Here is a 14194-nt window from a genome sequence, read left to right on the forward strand (position 1 = left end):
TGCTAAACCAAAATCTACTACTCAACATTAGCTCCCACTTCTATCTTTGGTCTTGTACATCGAGTACCTGTCGGTTGTGTGCATTGATGCAAACTTAGGAGTGTTCTTCTTGCCTTTACTTCTTCCTTTAGTTGTGCTCCTTTTCTTATTATATGATATAACTACTTTATCGCTATTTTATAACCTTATCCAACTCCGCTTCTCCAATATCATTTCAGATCTCCACCCAAATACAGTGTAAATAGAGCTAGATTTATTAAGGAATTAGCATGAACACGTGTCTCACTTACATTATCTATTTTTGTATTTTAATATTAATTTTGAAGTATATATTAAATAATATTCTATTTAAAATAATTATTTTTGTAGCATAGTGTTTGTGCCTCCACTCCATAACTATCAAATCATAATTTCAAATCTTGTATTTTGCAATTAGTTTCATAAAATATATTTTTTTTCAAGCACCAATAATTTTCATTCTCCAAATATCAATTTTTTCTTAGACAATTTTTAAATGTGCATTTACATTACTTATGTATATATTTATTTTATTTTATTTCAGAATTAAAGGATATAAGATAATTTTTTTCGTTCATCATTAGGATATACGTATCATCTCAATTCACCAAGTTTAAATTCTTCTTAATCTTTTTTGTTTTAATACTTTTCAATCTATGTAATTGTCTTATAACTTATATTGAGAAAGATTTATCGGATAAGTTAAATAATAAACTTATCATGGATCGATTTCAAAACATGAAAACTCATGGAGGACAATCGTAATTAATTAATTTAATTAATATATTGAATTACTTAATCTTTGAAGCTATTAACATTTTTTAAATATTTTTCTTATTGATAAACAGAGTAACTACTAAGCTAACTACTACTATTAAAAATTAAATAGTTTTCTTTATATATATTATATAAAGACGATAAAATTGAGGAGGGTCCAGGGGCGGATTTATTAAGGGGCCAGCGGGTGCACGTGCCCTCTCATATTATCAGTTTTTGTATCGTACTATCGTACTCATCCTTTTCTCGAGGAGCCTAGACACACGAGCTTGGTATTTCGGTAAGAATGGTTCATTTCCCTCCTCTTGTGACAAGCCTAATTAGGATTGTTGATCAGATGGTTGTTGTATCTAACAAGTCTTTGGTTTTCATCTTTTTGTACTTAAGTAGAATTGCTGGTCCTGCCTATCTCTTGCGACGAGCTTCGACACATATCTTTAATTCAGCTCGAGATGGTTCCCAAATTTTGAACTTTAAATTTAGTTAGTTGAATGTGGGTGCCAACCCCCAGTATTTCACCAAATAATCTTTAGAAAATTGTTTGAGTCTTAATTGGATTCCTTATCACAAATTTTCTTTAACCAAATAATTAAATCTCCAACTCCTAGTTGTTGAAGGATATTTTTCATAATCTCATGCATCCAAATATTTTATTATATATAAGAAGTTGCGCATTGGTTTATATATTCTTTTGTACATTCGTTATGTATTCCAATTAATCTATAATCCATATATTTGATAGATACAAATTGATCAATGAATTTAAGTGTAGCATGAAACAAAAACTTATCTTGTGTTTTATGCAATTTCGTTGAAGTATTTGGACATGTAAACATACTAAGTCATTTCAAATTCATATATTTGAAATTGGTCAGGTAGTCAAACTTTTATGCTAAATTGAAAATTGACATCATTCACGATGATCAGTAGCATTTCATTAACATAAACCGTAAAAAGCATCCACGTTGCAAGTATTGATTTATTTGTCTATACAAAATCAATAATATATATTCAAAGTTAGAAGCTATAATACTTCTATCAAACTTTATATTGCAAGATCTAATTATTTAATTAATTTCTTAAATGAATATATACAATTTTGCAAACATTTTGTGTTTAATCTTTAAAAGTTAAACTTTCAATAGAGATTATACATTGTCAACAGTGCTACAAAAAATACATTTTTTATCGATTGCATTTCTCCATACATCGATAGTGGAGTTTGTGTTTTTGTCTCAATTTAAATACATGAATGATAAATTACACATAGTTTGAGACAAAAGATATTGCTACTTCTATGGTTATTGGTCATATTGACCCTATTAAACGAGAGGGAACCTTTTTCAAATATTTATATCTTTATAGAACATACTTGGCACGGATTTGATGATGCTAATTAGGCCTCGGGTCCTAATGATCGTAAATCTACTTCTAGATATTGTATTTTCTTTTGGAGGGCAATATTGTATGTTAGACAACTAGAAAGCAATTCATTATATCTCAATCAAGTACAAAGTTTGAATATTGGTGCCTTGCCTTGTTGCTAATTAAGTTGGTATGGCTACATTCTCTATTTGCTTATTTACACATTAATCTAATCAAAGCTCATGTACTGTGGTGTGACAACTTAATATGTAGTTCATCTCCTCGTCCATCTCATTTTTCACTCCCAATTATGTAGAGAGCTTCAAATGTACTTTGTGAGAGTACATGAGTTTGTAAAAAGGCCTAGCTCTCCAAATGAGGCCTTTTCCATTTTTCCCATCTCTAAGATTCACTTTCTTCTTATATAGTTTCAATAGAAATGCATGTTCTGCTGTGAAATAGAGCAATCTAGTGTGGGTGTGTTTATCCCTTTTCGGAGTTTTCATTCATAAATGACTAGGTATTGTTTCATATATCATCGATTCATTATCATGGCAGTAGTTTGAAATACAACTCTTGAATTTAAAAAAAAAAATTAATTGTATTCAATTAATTTGAAAATTTCAAATCACTCTTGAAACTAAACATAATAACTCAAAATCACGGTGTAAGTATCCAAAAAATTAAACCACTTTCAAAAATTTAAGACCCATCATAATTAAAATTTCACTTTTACAAAATTAAACGTACATAAATTTTCTTTCTAAAATTATTACTCTAGATGATTTATTTCACTGCATAGAATAAAGTTATTCTTAAACCAAAATTATACAAAACAATAATAAGAATATTTATAATATAATTATCTTTTTGATTAAAAATGAAAAAACATGACACCTCAAACATTCTTAAAATACAGATAGAGAATAGAAGATTTGAATAGTATTAAAACACTCCAATGCCGATTCTATTTTCAAAAAATTAGTAAAAAAAAATTAGTAAAATTAAAAATATTTACAAGATATAATTTTCCTACATTTTGTAAATATCTTATAAATATATTATAAATATTTAAGTTCAGAAAAATGAACCTAAATTGCTAATTAATTTTAAATTTCCTTTCATTCATAATCAATGTTAATGGCATCTACGTTATATTGATTCACATCAGTGTTAATGGTGTCAATTAACTCTAAATTTTCTTTCATTCATATCAATGTTGATGGTGCCTCCGTTATATTCAATTTCAAGAGTGCAAATTTAAACCTTGCTCAACGGTATTTCGTGCTCATTGACATTAATGATGCTGATTGGATTATAGCCTAAACAACACCAAAATGATAAATTTTCAAGCAACATTATTAAAGTCCAAAGAAGTTGGGAGATGAAATATTACATTCAGCTCGAAGTCTCCCCAACACGTCAGCCCAAAATCAAACCAACTGTCCAAAAGAAAAAAACAACAATCTCCCAATTCAACCTTCTCATTACATTACAAAATCAAGGCTAACATAAACAACAGCCTGCAGCCTCATTTCCTATTCCAATTGCTCAAGCATCTGCAAAACTGCACAAGCAAATGCACCATGCTAAGAATCTTCCCGTTTCTATCTCACCACAAGCAATGAACGATACAAGACGTCAAAAACATAGTGGTCGAAAAAACTTACCCTAGCTCGGAAAGCTTCTGGTGAGCTTCAGCATAATCAGCAAAAAAAGCATCCTCATCCTGAAAAAATGTGAACAGACCATCCATCATAAGTAAAAAGTAGACCTTTTGTGTAAACTGATGAATCTTATTGATCTGAAATGTGAAAAAAAAACATACGGCAGCATATTTTTCAACAAGTGGGCGGAAGACGGGGTCAGACAGAAGTGCCTTGTCTGATACCAACTGCAGAAGTCCTTCCTTCTCTCCAGTCAAGAGCTCACTGTTGAAACAAACGGTTGCTTTTCAACATTTCTTCATAACAGCATTACTAAATTATCACAGTATAAATGGCTTTAACTCACGTGAAGTATGAATTGTCAAAGATGAGAGGGTTGGTAGTCCATGGACCCTCGAAACCAGATCGTTCCTTGTGTGCCCTACCCTGTCAAGTTAAATCATTGTCAGCTCCAAGAACTTAATCTGTTGTTTAAAAGTAAATTGAAGTTCATTGATTTATTTTTAACCCTTCTTATCACTTATGCACAAAGCTCAAAATTCATGATTCAATTTACTTAAAAAGATGAGGCAGAACGAACCAATGTGTGACCACCGGAGAGGGCAACAATGTCCTGGTCCGAAAGACCCATGGTGTAGAAAACATCTCTCAGATGATCAGAGCCTGAACAGAACACATAACAAGTCAACAATCATGAAAAGAAGTCCTTTTCATCATTAACATAATACCAAGATTGTCATATAAACTAACCCTTGGTAGCATCAGGCAAGCGGCCTTCTGGTGGTGGCTCGGGTTTGTCCTGTAGAACAGAGACCAGCAATTATCAACAACAGATCATCTTTGTAAATTAGAAAAGGGGTCTCACTTTAAATTATCACACTTTAAAGCCCCAAGGATTTGATTAAATCTCCCAAGCTGGCTCTATTAGGGTTAAAGAATCAAGTGAGATTTCAAAAAATCCTAATCTGATGAAAAATAGAAGAGAAAAAGGCAACCCCATGTAAACTATTAGTCAAAGGCAAAGACATTTTAGAAGGTTTACCAAATCATTCCCTTAAACAAGTCAAACCAAACTCAAAAACACCTAAAAACAGAGTCTGAAAACCAGAAAAATAGCTTCCCCACATACAAGAAGTGAACAAGAAGCAAAACTCAGAAAAAGCCAAAGTATAATACATAAAAACAAACATTGCCAAAAGAGGTAACAATCCAGAGCATCCATATCCAGAAACATGTACATAACACATTCTCCAGTTACAAGAATCACACCAAACAATTAAAACAGATTCGTTAATCATCTTTCACTAACCTCTCTACCAGGATGGAAAGGAACTTCAGGTCCTCCAGTAACCTCAACAGCAACAACACCAGCCAACTACAACAAATTAAACCCATAAACAAAAGTTAAAACAATAACCAAACAAATTCGAAACCCTCTAAAAACAGATCTGATCAAACCAACTAATTAATACCTGGTAAAAATCTGCATATGAGAGGACGGGGAACTGTTGCTTGATCGGCTCCAATAGCCTAACAGCAATATCAAGGCCATTGTTGGCGCCATGGGCGAGCTCACTACTGAACCTCATAGTTCCAAAAGGACCACCAGTCTTGGACTCCTTGTCGAAGGTTCCAGCAGAGTGCCATCTAAAAAGAAACCAGAACACGAAGCAAATCTCTAAACAATCGTCCACAGTAGAAAGGGATAAGATCAGAGACATGAGCAAGAATAAGAACATACGCAAGACGAAGCATTAGAGGAGCACAATTCTTCTCAGCGATGAATCCTCTGAGTTTTCTCTTAGCCTTTTCAATGGCTTTCTGATATTCCTCACTCACAACAGGGTAGCACTTTCCCATGGTGATGATGATGACGTGAAACTGAAATCAAACAAATCGAAACCCACATTTTTAGATCCAACCCACAACCCAAAAACAGCTGAACTTAATAAACTGAAATCACTACAAATTTCATAAAATTGAAACAAACCCACAATCAAAAACTACAAAAAGATAAGGAACTTGATGCTTGATTCGATCCAAGTCAACAAATAGTAATCGAAATTTACCTTGGAAGAAATGGGACGATTTAGAAATGGACGAAGAATGAACTCTTTGAGCACGAGTCGACCACAAGCTGCTAACAAAGAAGGGGAGCTGCATAAATACTAACAGCAGAGAAAAAAAGAGGGTTCTAGAGGCTGAATTCGGACCGTCAGATATTGATGTTTGTCTGATTTCTAACGGTCGGGATTGGACTTGGCGACTGGGTTGGTGACAGAGCTATTTTTGTTGATTTTTTCGGAAGAAAAAACCGGACCCTAAAGAAACGCAATGGACCGTACAATAATGAAATGACGGAAATACCCTTAATTGTACATGGAGTTGTCCTAATTGGACATTTACTGATTGAATTGAGAGACATATACCTTTTCTTAGAAAAAACATATATTTTTATATAAATCCTTTTAATCTCAATGAGTTGGTTATAATAATTTATGGGTTATAATGATTTTTGGAGGTAAACTATCTCAAACGTTTCCTTAGTTTATTATTTTTTATCTCAAACTTTTGAGTTTAATTTTATGCAACGTTGATGAGATAGGAGATTAAATTTCTCTTCTAAAATTGTATCAATTACCATTCTAGTTTTGGTAAGTTTAATTTTTTATTGGCCCTTAGATTTCAAAATACTATATTTTGCATTGAGTTTTTTAGTTTCATCAATCTGATCACTTACCTTCAAAATTTGCGATTTTTTTTATTGAATACTCAATTTTGGTCTTCCATGTTACTGGTAATTAATTTTAAATAACTTAACTAGTTTTCATTAATTTCAATCACTATTAAAAGTTAATTAAAAATCAATATCATAATTATTTAGCTAATCGAATGATAATGTCCCATATAATGTAGAGGTAAAAATGTAAACAAATTAAAACTTAATGGTCAAATAGAAACTAGTTTCATATCTATGGAGGGTTACAATTGTATTTTCCCCTCTCTTTTTATTACCTTTTTCATTTAAATATATTGTATTCATTGTATAATTGTAACCATATTTTGATTATTACTAACATACTTAACTGGGCAAAATGCCTATAAATATTGTTATTTGAATTTTCTCATTGTCTCAATATTGTTGTTTCAAAATTATATAATTTAATTATTCTTTGTATTGTTTTGAATTTCTAGAGTTTGAGTCAAATTTAACTATTGAAAAAAGAATAAATGTTTTCATGGTTAATATGAATCTCTTAACCAAAAGTGGAGAAATTTATTCTTTCAACAACAACAATCTCTGCTATTATTAATAGTTTAATTTCAAAGTGGGTATTAGCTATTAAGTATAACAATAATAATTAATTAATGCAATTAAATAGTAAATAAAAAAAATAGTATATTTAATAAGTAGATGCACTTTAGTTTCTATAAAATTAAAAGTTGAAACTAACAATGAATATTGAATTTAAATAAAATAATTATTTCACTAGAAGTATAATAAAATATTTATTTACAATAAAAAAAATAGGTAGTGATGATGGCTCAAACAACAATATTGTAACAATAAATAAATAAATTAACAAACACATCGCAGCCTCTGCTTAGTGTTTAAATATTAAAAGCCTTACAATTTTCTGTCCAATTTGTTTGTAAAATATTAGAATATTTAATAAACCAATATATTATTATGCATTTAATAATTGAAACTTCCATAATCTAATATTAGAAGGGATATAATTCAATCATAATTGTCGTAATTCTTTTTGTCGTGGTTAAAGTTTAATTCAATTTATATTAAAAAAATATTTAAATTATTTTTTTTATTTTAAATAATTATTTAATACGATTTTTATTTTCTATATCTAATAGACGTTGTATATATTATAATAAGGTGTAAAAGAAGTTGGATAAAAGTAAAAACCAAGCATAAATTAGGTTATCCAATACAATGTTTAAAATATCTATGTCTATACCGAATTCTTAGTTTTACAAAATTTTCAATACAAATATTGATAAAATACTAATTTCGATGAATATTTTTGAAAAATAATTATAGAACAAAAAATAAAATTAGTTAAAAAATAAATATTTAATCATTTTCATTTAAGTAAGTATATCTATTATTTATATCAATGACATTTTGATACTATGTTTGGTTAACATTTTTTAAGAAATAATAAAAGTATCCATTCATCTCATGTCAATATAAAACTCATAAAAATATAAATTTAGCTTTATGATTTAAAGAATTAAAAAAATTAAAAAGAAAGTTATCCAAATTAAAGAGAGAGAAAAATTAAGTAATGTTTAAATATTTGTATTAAATTATTATTATTATTTAGTGTGTGTGAACACGAAGGATGATCCAAAGATTCCATTAGTGGGGAATGATAAAATCACTTGGTCAATTTTGTTACATTTATATCGCCCTCAAATTTGATTGGTTGTAGGAAACGAGAAATTATTTCATTGGTTCGCCCGTTACTTTTTAATTTCCATTAAATATTTCTCTAAATATATAAATAAAGCCCAGATTCATGTCGATGGTGATCGCCAATCATAATGCTCCACGTCATAAACCAATTAAGAAAACTGAGTCATCGGTGATTATTTTCTCAATGGACGGCATGTCGTTAGCCGTAAATTTGGCCGAATTGTAAAACATATAATCATTATAAATAAATATACATTTTAAAAGAAAAATCAAAATGTATGGTAGAGATTAGAACGTGACAACCAAACATAATTTTAGGACACTGTGTACTAATTAAATTACCATAACTTTAAACCCTACATTTTAGACATACCATATATTTAAGCGATTACCAACTTACTAGAAAAAAAAATTATGAAACGTGCTTTTCTCGAAACTGTTATAATGATCTCAACTCTTGCATCTCTAACTTCAAAATAAATTAGGAATGTTCCAACTATTAGATAACTCAAACAACCTACTCGAACTACACAACTCAAAGTATAATGATTTAGTTGAGTTGGTTTTGTCCTTGAATTTGATTGTGTGAGGTTTTGACAAAGTATTAGAAGTCCAATCATAGCACATCGAAAATGTAACGCGCTAAATTAAGGTAATTTAGAATCTTAATTATCTTAAATTTAATTTTGACTAATGTTGAAATTATTTTGGGTGTTAACAATTTTAATTGTTGAAATTATTGATTGGGTAGAAATTAGAATTTATTTAGATATTTTGGGAAAATATCTAATTAATTATTTGGAATTTGGAATTTATGATTGGAATTGTTGTTTTAAGTGAATTATGGTCGGGGGAATTTGTATTTGAGATAATTATGATTAATTATATATATGATTATATAATTAATTGAATTAAAAAGTTAAGATAATTGTATTATGAAAATAATATAATTATGTAATGATATTTATTTATTTTGGAAAGATAAAGTGATGTGATTGGAGAAAGAGAATATTGGAGTTTAAAAAAAATTGATGGGTTTTAGTGAAGAAATAGAAGATTTATTTGGTTTTAGTCGGAAAAGATTGAGAAAAGAAGGAAAAAGCATAAGTAAAAAAAATTAATAATAATAATATTATTATTTCTTTAAATAGGACCTCGTGATGCGTGAGGTTACTATTCATCATCTTCTTCATTGGAAACCCTAACTCACCATCTTCTTGCTCACAAACCCTAACTACTTCGTCGTCGCCTCCATCTCCTCCGTTCGACAACCTCCACAACGTCGTCATCGTTGCGGTCTGCCATTCGCGTCGCGTCTCCTCCGTCGCGCCGTCACCAATCGAAGCCTGGTCGCGCTCGTCGTTTGCCGATCATCGCAAGCTGCCCCATCTTTTCCATCGTCTGTCATCAATCGCCGTTTGAGTTTCATCTGCGCCGATCGAACCGAACGCAAGCGCCATTCCTTCTGAGTTGAAACCGAGCCGCACGCAAACCCCACACACACCTTAGCCGAGCCAAGATGGTTCGAGCCGTCCTCAGCGCTCGAGTCGTGCCCTGTCTTCTACAGTCGAGCTGTCTAGCTGGTTCCCCCTTAGCCAAGCAGTTTCTGAGCCACCAGTCTAAATTTTGGTCCTTCTTCTCACCTATTTTGGTAAGTTTGATTAGGTTTTGGTTAATGCCCAACATAAATTAATTTTGGACCCTAAATAATTTAATTTTGGATTATCTTGGATAAATTTGAATTGGGAGTTGGTGCTGTGGATTTTTCTTAAATTAAGGTTGAATTGGATCCAACATTAACTTTGGGTAAGTTGAATCAACTGGATTTTTGGATCTTTAGTCAACTGTTAATTAAGTTATTGAATTTAGTATTTTCCTTTACTATTTAGGACTTCATTGTTTGGGAAAGTTTGGCTATTGCTGTTAGAAATTTGTTAAGTTAATCTCCAAGTAAGAGATTGTCCTACTAGATCTTTGAATTGAAGTAAGAGCTTGCATGTAATTTTTCATTATGCATTAATGTAGCTAAGATGCACAATGAGTTTATGTTTATGATGACCGATAGTCATGACAGAGTTTATGTTGATGATGATATTTGATGATGCTGATGTTTATGCATGAAATATCAATCTCATGATTAAGAATGCTATGATTAATATTCATGTCATGCTTATAATGTTACATTATGCTACATGCTATGGATAGGGTGTACTGTTAGCTTTACCTATTAGAGTCGTACTCAAATGAGTGTCTCTTGGGATCACCACCTTTTTATGACTGTGTAGTTCGACGGGATCACCAATCCATGATATGTTTACGAGTGACTCGACGGGGTCACTCACAGCCCGATTGTCTTAATATTTCTTTCGAGTTCATTAAAAACTAGTTTTGTCCAATGTGTTCCTTGTGTTCACAGAAGACCAATTTTGTCCTAGGTATTCGTTTGGGTTTACCGAAGACCAGAGATATTCCTATGGGATCAAAGATTGCACGTGTTCAGGAATGTGTCAAATTAGGGTACTACTTTACAGGACTCTAATATGAAGTTAACAGACACCTAGCGAGACTAGTAGTAGGTCTCTTACTGAGTATATTTTTGTACTCACTCTTTAATGTTTAATTTTTCAGGCAGGGGTAGAGGTAAGGGCAGGGGAAAGCTGGCGAATGACAAGAAGTGACCGTGGCGTGCTATAGGTAAACATTTTTGCTTCCACCTTTATATTATTAGTTTTGATTTCAGTATTTACACATTTTCATTTTACTCTTTTAAAACTAGATAGGGCCCGAGCTAGAATTTTATTTTTACTTATATTTGTTTATTTATGATTTTAATGAGCATTTGAGGTTTCGATTATGAACATTTGTTTTATTTTCCATTTTGATTTAAGAAGTTTTATTTTTCTTTAAGTAGTAATGATCTCAGCTTAGTATAAAGAGTTGAGTCGTTACAGAAAAGTTTAAGAAAATTACGAGCTCCAAATACTATTAGAGGAGTTTATGCTTTTGGTTTCAAAATTTTTCGATTTTAAACACTTTTAAGTTTAATTGTGCTATGTTATTACTTAAAGTCTTTTTTTGTAATCTCTAATTTGAGAGTAGGTAAATGGTCCTATTAGTATAAAAGTTGTGTGTGAGTGTTCGTATATTGGGTTGGGAGACGAAATTATTCTCTATGATTTGTAGCAACTTTTAACATATTGTTTTTTTTTCTCTATTTTATAGTTCTTTTCATGTTAAACCTTATGTTTCCAATCTTGTAGTTTTTCTTTAATATATTTGTTATTATTATTATTATTTTGTTTCTTTTATGTGGTAGAAGTGAGATTTTTCCTAACAAGTTGAGAGAGTTGGTCGAGGAAACTCATATTTGTAAATTGGACGGTTCGACGTCAATTTTTAGATTTAATCCTCTATTTTAATTACTTTGACTAAAGCATATAATGATATCTATCCTGATCTATTAATCCTATAATCATTATAAATAAAAATTCTAAAATAAGATATATATTTGAGTGTAATTAAAAACATTAATTGCTAATTTAAATAATTTTGTATATTTTCTTTTGATATATATACAAAAATTGAGTGTAAATATTGACGACAGTATCGATATTTTAATTATTAACTACTATTAAGATAAATTCTAAAATTTTTCGGTATATACTTATGTATATATAGAAAGAACTTACATATATATTGATTAACTTGGTGATATAATTTTATTTAATAGGGTTAATATATTCGTACATTTTGATAGCGTTAAATTATAGGAATTTTTTCAAAAAAAAAAAATGAAAAAGCCCCTAAGTATTTATATAAAAGAATTTCGAAAATGGAAAAAGCCTAGGACCCACCGTATAAAATACTAAAAATGTTCGTCAACAATACGTGTAATATATTTTGTAACATGATTTGGTACACGATCGTTTAGATTTGTTTTTTCAATTCTATCGTTTTTGTTTCAAAATTTGACCCCAAATCTAAACGATTTCTAAATTTGGTGTACGATCGTTTAGATTTGGTTACACGATCGTTTAGATTTGGAACCAGATTTGGCTATAGTTTAGATTTGGGGGTTCCAAATCTAAACCATCTTTTTTTTTCAAAATTTAGTAAAGGATCGTTTAGATTTGGCTACGATTTTTTTTTCTCAAAATTTGGTATAAACGATTTTTTTTCAATATTTTTTATACATAATCTTTTAATTTTGTTACTCTAATTTAAATGTCTAACCAATTTTTTCAAGATTATTTAGATTTGGTTACCTAATCTAAACGTAAAAAAGAAAAGAAGAAAGACCGCACCTAAAAAAGAGAGAGAAAAATAAGAAAGACCATATAAATAAATAGATTTAGTTACCCAAATCTAAAAAAAAGAAAAAATTGGAAGAGCAAATTGGAATATTTAAAAAATGACTAATTTTATAGGTTTTGTTACACGGCCGTACATATTTAAGAAGTTTGTTCTATTTAGGAAAGTTTCCCTAAATTAAAAGTATAAAAAGCAAAATTGAGCTTAGCTCATCTATAATTGATATGATCTTTCATCGTAGAGGTGGGAGATTTTCGATTCTGCATCCTCACAAGTTTTGTACTAACAAAACTGACATATATAAAAATAGTTAGTAAACTATATACTATTTAACTATAATCAGTAAGGCCAAAATGTGCTCCACTCAATGGTATTGGTTTATCAAATATTTAGATATATAAGTTCTTACTCTATTTTTCTTATTCTATAATTAGCTCTTACCCTACTGCACAAAAGTCAAAACAATCTTTTTTTTAATCCCATTTTTATTTTACAATAATTTTTTAAACATTTATAGAGGTTAAAGAAATTTAATTTTTGGGAAAATGAATACAATTTTTGGAATATTTTCTAGAAAAAGGATTCACATTCAAAATCTTTATTTACTTTTAGAGATTTGAAGACTTCTATATATCCTTGAACGGGACAATCTTCAAAATTTCATATTTCAACATAAACACCTCTTCAAACTTGGAATATTGACCTCTCTCTCTCTCTCTCTCTCTCTCTTATTTTTATTTATGGTTCAATAAATAAAAGTCCAAATCTATATGAGTCAAAATGAATCAAAAGAAAACTTAAAATTGTAAATAAATATGAGTGTTCTATTTTTTTTCTCATTATTTAATTTGTTTATCTTATTATTTTTTTTCATTCTATCCTAATGATTTGAGACGCATTTCAAGACATGAATAGTTAATTAGAAAAAGTTTTTAATTCTTTTTTTGTTTTGAAGTGTTCTAAAAATATTATTATTCCTACATCTTTTCTTCATTATTAAAAAGCAATAATAATTTTTCTTTAAATCGATATTTAGTTTAATTAAATGATAATCAATATAAATCATAAGACATATCAAAGAATAAATGAAAAATGAAAACTTCAAACATCATTCACATTAGATTTTTTCAGATAAGTCGTTATTTAACATACTATTAAAGCTAAGTAATTAACTATATCTATTTCTTTTTTTAGTTAAAGATTCACATAATTAAACTACTTCTGAGTTTGAGATATGAATGGTTAATTAAAAAAAATTAATTCTTTTCTATTTTGAAGTATTCTAAAAATATTATATTCCTATACACTAGTAGAAAAAGGGCCTATGATGACAGTTAAATGATGTCATAAAAAGATTTTATGACAATTATTTGCAGTCATTGATGCGGCAGTTATGAAAAGTATTTTATGACAGTTCTACAAAACTGTCTCGAAATGTGTTTTTCATGACATATAATAAATGTCACAAATTTATTATTTTATGACAGATTATAATTGTCATTATTTAGATTTGATGACAGATAATAACTGTCATTGTTTATATTTTATGACAGTGAATAAGTGTCATTATCAATCTTGTTTAACAAATATTAAATGTCATTATTTATCATTTATGACA

The 14194-nt window shown here is 29.6% G+C and overlaps 1 protein-coding gene across 1 annotated transcript; it reads right to left on the reverse strand.

The window, feature by feature from the left end:
* Positions 1 to 3521: 3521 nt before the first annotated feature.
* Positions 3522 to 5961, reverse strand: LOC103497220 (L-ascorbate peroxidase, cytosolic). The gene is given in 10 exon segments (NM_001297449.1): positions 3522 to 3727; positions 3831 to 3889; positions 3989 to 4091; positions 4174 to 4253; positions 4408 to 4490; positions 4578 to 4626; positions 5137 to 5202; positions 5300 to 5474; positions 5569 to 5708; positions 5897 to 5961. Coding segments are annotated over 9 exon segments (750 nt in total). The 5' UTR covers positions 5688 to 5708; positions 5897 to 5961; the 3' UTR covers positions 3522 to 3711.
* Between the last annotated feature and the right edge of the window lie 8233 nt (positions 5962 to 14194).

The sequence above is a fragment of the Cucumis melo genome, chromosome 12 (genome assembly GCF_025177605.1).
Source record: "Cucumis melo cultivar AY chromosome 12, USDA_Cmelo_AY_1.0, whole genome shotgun sequence".
NCBI classification, from domain to species: Eukaryota; Viridiplantae; Streptophyta; class Magnoliopsida; order Cucurbitales; family Cucurbitaceae; genus Cucumis; species Cucumis melo.